This window comes from Eimeria maxima, genomic scaffold (genome assembly GCF_000499605.1).
Source record: "Eimeria maxima Weybridge genomic scaffold, Emw_scaff572, whole genome shotgun sequence".
NCBI lineage: Eukaryota > Apicomplexa > Conoidasida > Eucoccidiorida > Eimeriidae > Eimeria > Eimeria maxima.
In genome coordinates, this window is record NW_013566607.1 from 1 (window position 1) to 11,671 (window position 11,671).

General features: G+C 51.1%; 2 protein-coding genes across 2 annotated transcripts; both read right to left on the reverse strand.

Moving 5' to 3' along the window:
- Positions 1–1,352: 1,352 nt before the first annotated feature.
- EMWEY_00037780 (hypothetical protein) lies at positions 1,353–4,800 on the reverse strand (the record flags this gene model as incomplete). The annotated part of the gene is made up of 3 exons (XM_013482269.1): positions 1,353–1,525; positions 1,761–2,138; positions 2,490–4,800. 3 exons carry the CDS (start codon positions 4,798–4,800, stop codon positions 1,353–1,355), a joined length of 2,862 nt encoding a protein of 953 aa, XP_013337723.1.
- Positions 4,801–6,632: 1,832 nt separating this feature from the next.
- Positions 6,633–7,742, reverse strand: EMWEY_00037790 (phospholipase/carboxylesterase, putative; the record flags this gene model as incomplete). The annotated part of the gene is made up of 1 exon (XM_013482270.1): positions 6,633–7,742. The coding sequence occupies one exon, from the start codon at positions 7,740–7,742 to the stop codon at positions 6,633–6,635; it is 1,110 nt and encodes a 369-aa protein (XP_013337724.1).
- Positions 7,743–11,671: the final 3,929 nt, after the last annotated feature.

Here is an 11,671-nt window from a genome sequence, read left to right on the forward strand (position 1 = left end):
ATATATATATTATATAAACTTAGGGACTACAGCAGTACAAATATTACGAACACCGCGCGGCCTTACGATAAGGTTTGTCAAAGTAAGCAGGATAAAACAAAAAGAATGCACGAAGTGGGATTTGAACCCACGAGGACAATCGTCCACCAGAACTTGAGTCTGGCGCCTTCGACCACTCGGCCATCCGTGCGTGTAGTGCTGCGTCACAAAAATGGGTTGAAGTTAGCAAAATAAGGAGAAAAGAATGCACGAAGTGCGTTTTGAACCCAAGTGAACAATTGTCCACCAGACCTCGCGCCTTAGACAACTCGGCCACGCGTGCGTGTGACGCAGCGTCACAGAAGGGTTTGAAGCAGAAAAAATAAAGAGGAATGATGCACGAAGTGGGATTTGAACCCACGAGGACAATCGTCCACCAGAACTTGAGTCTGGCGCCTTAGACCACTCGGCCATCCGTGCTTGTGGCGCAGCGTCACGAAAGGGGTTGAAGTGAGCAAAATAAAGCGAAAAGAATGCACGAAGTGGGATTTGAACCAACGAGGACAATCGTCCACCAGAACTCGCGCCTTAGGCCACTTGGCCATCCGTGCTTGTGGCGCAGCGTCACGAAAGGGTTTGAAGTAAGCAAAATATAGCGAAATGATGCACGAAGTGGGATTTGAACCCACGAGGACAACCGTCCACCAGAACTTGAGCCTGGCGCCTTTGACCACTCGGCCATCCGTGCATGCTTATGGTTGATACAGAGAGATGTCTCATCTTCAAAAGTACTAAATAAAGATGTATTACTAAATCCCGTTTCTCGAAACATATGTGCTTACGTCCATGAAATCGGGCAACCTCAGTACAAATGCAAACGGTATATTCATTTGTTTGCCCCCGTCGTCTAAATGAATGTATAAGAGCATGTATAACTGCGGTTGAAGGTGGGCTTCAATACTTTTAGCTAGAAGTACTTGCTCCTCAGATTTGGCTTCAAATTTAATTAAGTACGTTTTCTGCCAGACGGCGCACCTACACGTGCTCTGGCTAGATGCCCCTTCGCCAGTTGCTGGCTGCAAGGCTGCGTTCCCTGCATGCTATCCATAGCAAGAAAAGCTTTGTCCGTTTCCCTACGCATCCCGCCGCTGGCTGCTACACACTCTACTTCTCAGCGGGCTCATGTGCGGCTTCGGGCGAGAAAGCAGTCTAAACAACAAACTAAACCCTATCAGTTGGTTAAAAAGTGTCTATTCACTGGGACTGCATTTACAGGTCCGTTATACAGATACAGTGCAGATACACCCGAATCGCTCACTGCAGCAGTATCTAGGCACGAAATTGCCTCGGTCCCCATATGCAGCGCCCAAGGCCTACGGTGCAGAAGATGGAGGGCAGAAAGACAAACAATTCAATAATGTTTTCATTTGCGTGCTGGTGAGGGCCTTCTGGTTGTTCAAATATATCCGCAGCCTTTCTCCCCAAACCCGAACCCAACGCGGTGCCGTTCCGGTGTCTTTTTCCCACTTGTCCAACTGTGCAGATCCTGCAGCAACAACACCGCAGAGCCCCTACAGACCTGTTTTCATTCCCCCCTCCCGAACCCCTTGTTTGTTCTTATCAGATACAGCCCATTCTTTATGCCATGATTGACCGTAGATTCAGCGAGGCATTCGCATTGCCGATGTATACTTATATATCCATGTAGGTGCCATACGGCTGCTACTTCTGCAACTGGTACTGCAGATGCTGCAAAATGGACGAGTAGCTGCAACGCTTACGCTGTTCAGCAGCCTTGGCTACGGACTGCAGCGCGTCAGCAACAAGATCACGGATACGGGTAGCAGCCTCCGGATCGTTGCGAATAGCAGTACAAGTGTACGTAGGCCCCCATACTGCTTCTCCCGCTGCAGTGGCTGCAGCAGCGGCCACTGCTGCTCCTGCAGGACCAGCTCCGCCTGCATATAGAAAATGATCGAGACTGGGGTGGGAAGAAACAAACATTGAAGCCAAGAACTTCCAGGAGACATCTTCTATCCCCGTACTGAACAAGCCGCAGAGAGGCAACTCCTGCAGCTCCATGATGCTTTGCTTTAGCTCATATTCCGCGTCGTCATCGGCGATCTCCACCTGCACCGTTAAGAAATCCACGGGGTTTCCTAACACAGCAAACAGGATCTTTTACACATATCAAACAGATTAAGCGACAGCAGCAACTCATGCCGTGTACTGACATGCAACCAAGCAACCAAGATGCACCGCCACTGACAGGGAAATATACACCCACGCCTTCAAGCAGAGCAAAAGTCGGGAAATAATAATAAAAGGTAATTGACGAGGCAGACGAACTCCATGCACTAAAACTAAAACACTAAACCCATCGTTTCTGACGAACACGAAGACGTGCTGGTCGTTTTAATCCGAAGCAGCCTTAGCAGCAGCAGCCGCTACTGCTGCTGCTGGAGCAGTAAGTGGAATAATAAGAGCACCAGCCGAGAATGCATACGAACCTGGGGCTTCGCCGGTAAACTGCCATTCCCCGTTTGTGTCGCCTTTATCTGCTGCTGCTGCTGCACTATGAGGAGGTTGCAAACGCGGAAACGAGGAAGGGCAGAATCCGAAGTAGGCAAGAAACTGCCACGACTGCAGAGGCCCGTAGTGTGCGTACACCTGGGAACCGGCTGGAACATCACAGGCTAACCGGAGGCAGAGACATCCGGTTTCTTTCTCTATCTCAGGAGACAACACCTGCCCATGGGCGTGGTGGTTCAGCAAGTCTCCAAGAGGAACAAATGACGCACAGCGCGGAGGAAGCCGTACAAACAGCACAGGCTCCTCTTTGCCATGCACCCCCCGATCCCCCACAGGCAGACGCAGGCGTCGACAGTCCTGTGCTGCCGTCTCAAGTAACTCTGGTAGGAACGGCACTCGATGCTCTTCCCCAACTTCTTCATCCTCTTCATCATCCTCCCTTCTGCCGCTGTCTTCCCCGCTGACTAGCGGTGGTTCCCCAGTAGCATTGTCACCGGCGTAGGAGTTAGGAGCTTTCTTAATATCCCCCGTAGAAGACTGAAACTCTTGAAGAGGCGGCAAGGGCCGCAGGGGAAGCGAAAAAGAACGGGAATCGAGGATAAGATGCGCCCACACAAAATCCGTGTAGTTCAGTTGCGCTAAGAATGTCTTGAGAAGATCGGTCCCTTCGCAGGAAGAGGCAAGACAGTCCCCAGAGGCACTGCCACTCTGAGCTGTTGCTGCTGTTGTTGCTGCTGCTGCCGCTGCCACAGCACCAGCTGGCATGGAAGACTCGGAAAATACATCTGTTTTGCAGGCTGTTGCTGCTGCTGCTCTGCAGGCGGAGAGTACTCCGCCTCCTTGGTGAATCCCTGCAGGGGGAGGAAAAGCCTGCTGCAGCAGCGGCAGCAGCTCCTCCTGCATCATCTTACACTTTGCTAGAGAGCGTTCAACGCCGCTCCTCAAGGCAGCATCTCCGAGGAACTCGACGATCCCTTCAGAATCCATCAGCAAGAACTCATCTGCTTGAGCTGCTGCTGCTGCTGCTGCTTTACCACACGAAGGGGAACGCATAGCCTCTGCTGTGGCTGCGGCGTCCCCCTCCCCAGCTGCAGGGAGGAAACGCAAGACGGCTCTTCCTCCCTGCTCTCCACAAGTAAATGCAAGAAAGAGAAGAAAGAGGCACAGAACGACATCGCAGTCAACAAGAGGCTGCAATTCCGTAGGTAAATTGGCATTCTTCTGCTGAGGAGGCGGCTTCTGCTGCATTGCTGTTTCCTGTTGCTGCAGACGCTCGGGGGGAAGCCCCAGCAGCAACTGTGCAAGAGGAGAGAATGTAGGGTGCACCAGAGCCGTGTAAACATTGAGGAGGGCTGAGGCAGGAATACGCATAAGCATTTCTCCCCGCTGTAGCTCTTCTGCTGCAACGAGTCCCCTCCCCTCCTGCATGAATGACGCCACCTGCAACTTGGGGTGTACGTATGCCTGCAACTCGGCGGCTGCTTCGCGGAGGATAGCAGTCTGTCTTTCCTCAATCGTATACGACCTCACTTCATTTGCAGGAGCACAGAACAGAGAGAATAAACGGTGCGCCTGAGACGCGTAAGCGATGCCCGCTTGTCCTGCCTGCTCCGCCACCCAATGCCCCTGCGCGTTCTGCATCAGCACATCAGGGGGGCGTTGCATTATCGTTAAGCAGTGGCGGAAACTGAAGGGGCCTGAGCAGCCAGCAAGAATGCCCCACGCTTCTTCTCTGCTGCCTCGGGTTCTGCCTCTCGCCAGGCGAAAACAGCTTATGCCTCCTTCCCTCTTTCGCTTTTCTGTTGGGGGAACATCACGTGCTGCTACTGCTGCTGCTGCTGCTGCCCCCGCTGCTGCCGTTGCTACTGTTTCTGCTGCAGCGTCACTGGTGTTGTTCTCCGAATTCTGTGGGCACTGCAAGTGCGCCTGAAAGAAATACAGCTCGCTATCGGAGGCGTGCTGCACGCGCAGGGCGTCTAGCCACATGCCGCAGTTAACTCGGACACAGCCACCGCATAGGCAGCAGCAGATTCTTAGAAGCCTAAGCGGTCTTTGTTTTGCATTCTTGCTGTTATCAAGAAGAGAAATAGCCGGTTCTACATGGTTGCTGCGAGAGACGAGTGCTTCGGACGTGCATATGTCAATGCCTAAGGACAAGTACAGGGAAGAACGGAAAGCCTCGTGAGTGTCATCCTCATCAGGAGGAGGGGCGGGTAACACCAAGTAAGTCAAGAAGTCGCATTTGCTGCTGCTGTTGCTGCTGCTACAACTGCAGCGCAAGGACACCATTTGTTTCAGTTTGCTTCAACACGGCCAATGCGCGATGGATTCTGTAGTTCTAGATGAGCTTGCACTTGCTTCTTCTTCAGTGCTTCCTTTACACTCTTGAGCAATGAGATGGATATAATTTTTTGTTCTTCTTTAGATATTCCCGCTTTCTCGATTACCTGCAGCCTGAGCTGCGATCTAGCATCGAAACGAGGCACACGGGGCTGAAATTTGCATATTCCCCCCAGCGATGCAATTACACTCTAGTTTCAAATAACATTTGCCTAAACCAAAGCTGCAAAGGATGTGGTAAGCCATATATTTCTGCGTGTTTACGTACCTTGACACGGCCGACTCAGTGATATATGAAAATGCAGCCCATAGTACACACGAACACACTGAGATCGAACTCGGCCGCGTTACGTAGCTTCTCAGTTCCAAGGTATAGGGTACACCGAAATTGTTAGGCCTTAAAACTCGACTACTACCACTAAAATAACCGGCTTAAAAAACAAATATGCAGACTTCTGCCTATGTGTTTGTATAGTAAAGGGGATCCCACGTAGATCTGAACAGCCTGCAGGCCTTTAGCAGGCAAATGTCTCGGCTACGACGCTGTTATCCTGTTCAGCACCAGGCCTCGGCAGGTTGCAGGGGAATTGTGGGCTTGGTGCCTTAATTTCATCCTAAATGTAGCTAGCTCCTAGCTAACATTACCGAATATGATGTCCTCCCCTACTACTGGCCTCTAGAGTCGTACGGAAGATACATTGTGGCATTCGTGCAGTACAAAACCGCACAACCCAGGAGGGTGCTGCGGAAGGTTTAATCATTAGTCGCATATATAATAACAAAATTTCCAAGGTTAGCTTGTAGGATAGCTAACCTTCCATGCGTACAGCGAGGTGCTCAGATTCAACTCAAAATCTTAGGGGATCGCCAGGTCTAACCTATGTGCAGACGTACTGAGATCATAATGCATAATCGCCTGCGCAGCCTACGTAGTTCGTTGGTAGTAATATTACCAACTGATCGAGCTATTTTCCATCTGAAATTCGGCGCTGCTGATCGCCCAGAATCGCAATCCTTTACGACCCTTCCCACCCACCCGACGCCAGACCACCTGCCGGTTAACCATTAACTGTCTGGAAGGCAGAGGAAGTTGCTTTCAACAACGATTTGAGTGCTCTTAACAGGCCTCCAAACTCCCAGTTTACAGCTCATACTGATACTCACATTCATTTGATGCCGTACAACTGTCGCATGGCCCCCCAGTTAGCCAAGGATCTACCCATCGTTCAGTTGCTGAGGCCTCAATAGAGGCCATCATAAGTTCACCAGGGAAAATGATGCGTACGCAATCTGTCTGTTAGCTTATATTGTCCGTACACCAGAAAAGTCGGAAAAGACGCCTTCGGCATTTGTTCAACGACCAGGGCCCCAAAACTCCACCCATTGCCACACCATACGACATTGGCATGAACATTCAGCAGTACAACACGAGTGAGGCCATGCGTCCTAGGTACAGCTCAAAAAGGGATCTTGTCACTTCTAAAAGCGTCTGTAAGTATCAAAGACGCGTAAGTGGCCAGCGGAACAACCCCTTGTAACAAAATGATGAGATGCTTCAAGGATCTCATCATTCTGATACTGGGGGTTGTTCCGTCAAAGGAAACCCATCCCCTGATGTAGGATAAGATCAACCCCTTGGTGCAGGACATGATCAAATATATACAGGCTATATCTAATCATACACAATATATGTCATACGTGAACGCAGCTGAAGAATATAACATGCCTGTATGCTTCATGCACATTGAGGTATCAAACCTACGCCATCGACCCCGCGCATCTCATTGTGAACCGAAGGTACGCGAAAGGAAGGCTTTTATATCGTTGAGTTCTTGCTGGTTGGCGAAGTGGCCCAAACCTGGGTACAGCTTGAATGTGATATCCTCTTGACACTTCTCTGGGCGAGCCCCCGCATCAATGAGTCTGTTTCGCACGCTTTCCACGCTGGTCTGTCCGTACACCGGACGGACCATATCGTCTACAGCGCCGTGACAGTGCATAATTCGCGGCACAGCTTCAACGTAGTGGGGGGAAACTTCAATCACCTTTCCCAGCGGGCACCACGAAGACATCGCGAGAATGCCCCCCAACTTGTGCGGAGACGTTAGACAAACCAAGTAAGCCACAGCACCGCCTTGACTGAAGCCCCCGACAAGAATGCGCGAAGGATCAATGCCTGCTTCGATTTGAGAGTCAATTATTTTGTCAATACGTGCCTTGCTATCCATCAGGCCCGCTTCGTCCTCGATCGCATCTGGTGATAGGCCCCGTATGTCGCTCCATGCTGTCATACGGACTCCCATATTAAGCGTCACTGGACGCGTCGAGGCTGTAGGCAGAATCAGCCGCGTATTCTGGTGAATCTGGGCCGCTTCGAACAGCTGCAGCAAATCCGACCATCCTCCAGCAGTGTCCCCCAAGCCATGCATAAAGATCAATGCGCCATTTGCATTGCTGGGCGCCCAGTGTAGGCCCTCTCCGCCAACGCCATCACCGGGTGAAAGCACTACTTCCATCTTCTCGACAGGCGGGGTGTCTGCTGCTCCCGCGCTCGCACCGGAACGTACGTTAGCTACCTCGACACGTCCAGCGGCGTGCTTGAGTTCCGGCAGATCTCGCCTATGAATAGATGAAGAAAGAAGACGCACCAGTAGAGACTTGCGAGCGGGAGCCAGGGATGCTGCTCTGTCGTGTGCTGTAATGACCCTGCCAGGCAGGCGGGTTGCAGTTAACGCAGCTAGATTCTGGCGCAAAGCCCTCTCTGAAGAGGCCAAAGGCTTGGAAACAACAAATGCTGAGGAAAAACAAATGCTTTCTACTGCGAACAGCCCGAGAATACCAACCAAATTCACTTTGAAGAAACGAGCAAAACCCACTGCCCGGCGCGTCATCGCAACAGGCCAGAGGGACCTGCGGAGTGAACTGCACAAACACACGGTATTTTGCTGTTGTTAAAGCCCAGGAGAAAAGGAAAAAGTGTTCGCCTGCACTTTGAATGAGCACACTTCCTCTTTTCCTTTTCAACACCTAACAGACACTCACACTTCAGCTGTAACCATCGCGTCGGGGTCCCACAAAGTTGCAGCGGATGCCAGTTGTTGTCATCACCTGAGAAACCAATTATTTCACTTACTCTACAGCTATATGTCTCCTCAAATCTTGTGTGAAGTGGTAAGGTAGTGGTGTGGTAGGGACCCAGAGAGCTGCCTTTCCAGCTTACATACCTTTGCTGGCCACAACTACAGGCAGGTGCGGTTGCGGTTATCTGGAGAAAGCTCAGTTTTACCTGGCGTACCCTTTTTCCTATGAAGTTTTGCCAATTTGGTTTCGAATTGTATCGCGCTCTAGTACTGCCCACAACACCCCAACTGAGAGTTCGTGGTTTAGCAGCTTTTGAACGGGAGCTGAAACGCAGGTCCTGGATATTATCGGAGAGCTATTGTGAGCCACAAGAGAGCGAAAATACTTAAGTTGAATGTCTCTTATAGGCAGATTACCTTCTCCACCTGTCTCTAGATGACCTTGAGCTCAGTTGCTCAAGCCCCTGGAGCTGCGGGTTTGAGCCAAACGCGGCTTTGCGGCTTTGAGGCATTTATGCGCCTTCAAAGAGTTGCAACACAGCCTGTTGTAACTCAAAGAACAAGACAGCCCACATCCAAGTACAATCAAGCTTCCTTAGTTGTATGTACAAACACTGTAGACGGTGTGAACACTTCCGCTTCCGTACCGATCGTCCACTTTGGCTCCGTAAAGGTTAATTCACTCACCGCCGATATACTAGCCGATATCGCAAGGAATACAATGCACCTGCTCCCTTCACCCTGCACACAAGCAGCAGACGCTCTCGTGAGCCAATGACGGCCCTGAAGATTGTTGTATTGACTTACAATTCCGTCGTGCTGCTACCCCAGGCGACCTTCAGCTCTCCCGCTCCGCTCACTTCGTGCAGCACCGCTTCCAGCATCTGGGAAATGAGTTGCTTGCTGAGTATGTAGAAGGTCTGTTGTTGCGGCAGCAGAGCAGAATACCGCTCCTGGGTCTGCAAAACACTGTGATCTCCGCCACGCTGTGTTCTCTGTTAACGTTGACTTTGCCTGTCGGCACAGTGTCTCCGACTCTTTCTTGGCAAACGAATTGAACAGAAAACGGCTCAATTGCTAGCACAGTGCGTCGCGTTACCACTGGCAGACTTTCCAGGCTGGAGAGATGGACAACGGGCCTCAGCTACCCGAGGCCTTCTGTGCTGATGTGTTTGCAAGCCCCGAAGACTGCATCCGATGCGATAGAATGTGCAGCATTGGGGGATCCAAAAAAGGAAAAAGACAGTCCTCTACCGATGGTAATTGGACTCGGGGGGAATTCAAGTTCGACATAACAATTAGTACAAAATATATTTCAGAAATTAGGAAGTTCGTATCAGAAACGACATCCTGAATTGTATACCAATGATCGCCATTAGGGTCTTAACAGGCTGAGATACACCACAATTTTCCTCATGCACTCGCATGTTGCTGCCAGCTGGGTGAGAGCGTAGCACAAGAGGCTGTACGGATCTGGGTTCCTATAACCAGTTTTAGTGTCGGTCGCCCAACGGTGTCGGTGTAGAGCAGCGATGCTAACGAAGTCGAATCATCATGAGAAGGTCTGATTGGTGTAGAGTCTCAGGTACAGAACGACCCTGCGCCGCCTTCTCATTGACCCTGCCTCCGATACTTTTTAACCATAAAAGTTCCAGAAACGATTAATAGATACCTGGGCCACTCTTTCTGTTCTAACCGAACTAGAAAAAGGGACTGAGTGGGCATGCCGAACTAGCAAAAGGGGTAAAGTGGGCATGCATGCTGAGCCTATTCATTACGATGGAAGTGCTCCATGGTTTTGCAAGTGAAAACGTGCAATCGCCAACGAATTCAGAAGCTGCTCCCCTGTTGAGTTTCCATGTCAAGTCCTTGTTTGTTGCAGCGGTGGCTTGGATCAGCCTTCTTCAACAACACGAAAGTCCCAACTCCGCTCCGCGTCAAAAAATCCCCCGCTCTACTAATTACTCCTGTGAACTTATGAACCGGCTTGCCCTGCGCGGGCGGTGTTCGCAGCTTGAACGTATCCCATTGAACCACTCTCTTTACGAATTTTCAGTGCAGGTGGCTCCCGTTCCCGTTTCCATGTATTCTCGCCACTGCAGTCCGAGGGCGTTAAACTGGTTAGGAGACTGCGCTGCATGCCACGAGCTGCAGGTGCCTCCATGCAACTATTGCTGTACTTCAACCCTACATTCGCGTAAGCTGGTCCATCCTGTATGTATTTGACAGCCTACACACACATGTTGGGCCATCAACAGCCAGCGTGAAGTAAAAATACAGGTACCAACTTGATAGACTTGCTACGACCCCAGGAAAAGGGCAGCCTGCCAGTATTTGTCGACCGAGCAAGATCGCCCGCAGTGCCAATACTAGCCTTACACTTTCATGGAATAGAATCATATGACTGGCCACACGCAAATGCACGTTTCGAATAAAGCCATGCATGCAAAAGCTAACGACCCTGAACAGCCGCAACGCAATCCCCACCCATCACCAGCCTCTCAGCAGGCGCCAGCTGCGGCAGCTCAGTAGTATTTATATTGTTACAACTCCGCATTCAAAGGTTAAGTCATTCCTGTTGGGAGTTGACTATTTGCTAGGAAAACATGCTGATTCTCCGAGCTTCAGGGCCCCAGCCCCGGCCGACTCTCCTGCTGCATCAGTGGTGTCTGCAGCACCACATTTAAGAGGCGGCCGTTGGATGTTTAATGTATAGTACTTTCGTACAGTCTAAGCAATTTTTTTGTATGCTGCTGATAAAGTAGCAGCATGACATCTTCGTTACACACGGCGAAGCGATGGTAGCGCCAAGCACTGCCGACCTTGGTCTTAGGGCAACTGAAGGCCAGGCTGCTGCTTCCGCTTCCTCTAAACCAGCACAGTGTGTCGTTGCACGTTCAACTGCTACGTCTTGTGACCTTCGGAAACCCGTCTCTTCTTCTGTTGGCAATGCTGTCAGTGCCTCTGCTGATGCCAACGTCGGTGCCGCCGCAGGCTCACCTTTCCGCCCGTTGCGTTTCCTTCAACTTGTAGGCCTCACGGGGCTTCTCGCCGCTACAGCCTCTGTTTTAGGGAAGCTGGCCTGCAGCTTCAGCCCCAGTGATCCGGTTCCGCAGCTCTCAGCCGCCCTCTTACATTGGTTGTGTCCCACTCTTCCAGTCTACCGAGACGTGCTGCTTGTGCAAGGCAATGCAGACTGTCACTCTACGCAGTTTAATCTGAAACCTGAAGGCTTTGGATCCTTGATAATTCAAGCGGGGAGAGCGACGGCGCTGCTTGCTACGTCTGGCCCGCACTGCAAGTTCGCAGCTCCAGAGGAGTTGGGTGGGGAAGTATTTTTAAGTGCACTTGCCTGTTTCTTTTGCTCCGTCCTGCTCCTGCGTGTTTGCCTCTTCGGGAGCATGCTTGCGTGTAACGGCCTTATGCTGAACTTCCATGTCAAGTCCTTGTTAGTTGCACCGTCCGCTGGCAGCAGCAGCGTCGCAGCCTTTGCATCTAACTTCCTTAGCTCCGTCGTTTTGTCTTGGCTAATTCTTGGAGAGCATTTGAGCTGCCGATTTTTCGCCGGTGCGGCCTGCATGCTCTTGGGAGTGGCACTGCTTTCTGCCTAGAGGACGCACAGCCAATCAGCGCGCCACCGTCGCAGAAGGAGCATAACCAGCGGTGTCCATCAGTTTCTGTTGCTTTTCTGGAGGATAAACGTTTCTTCCGTTCACGCGGCATTTTGTCTTTTTGTACCA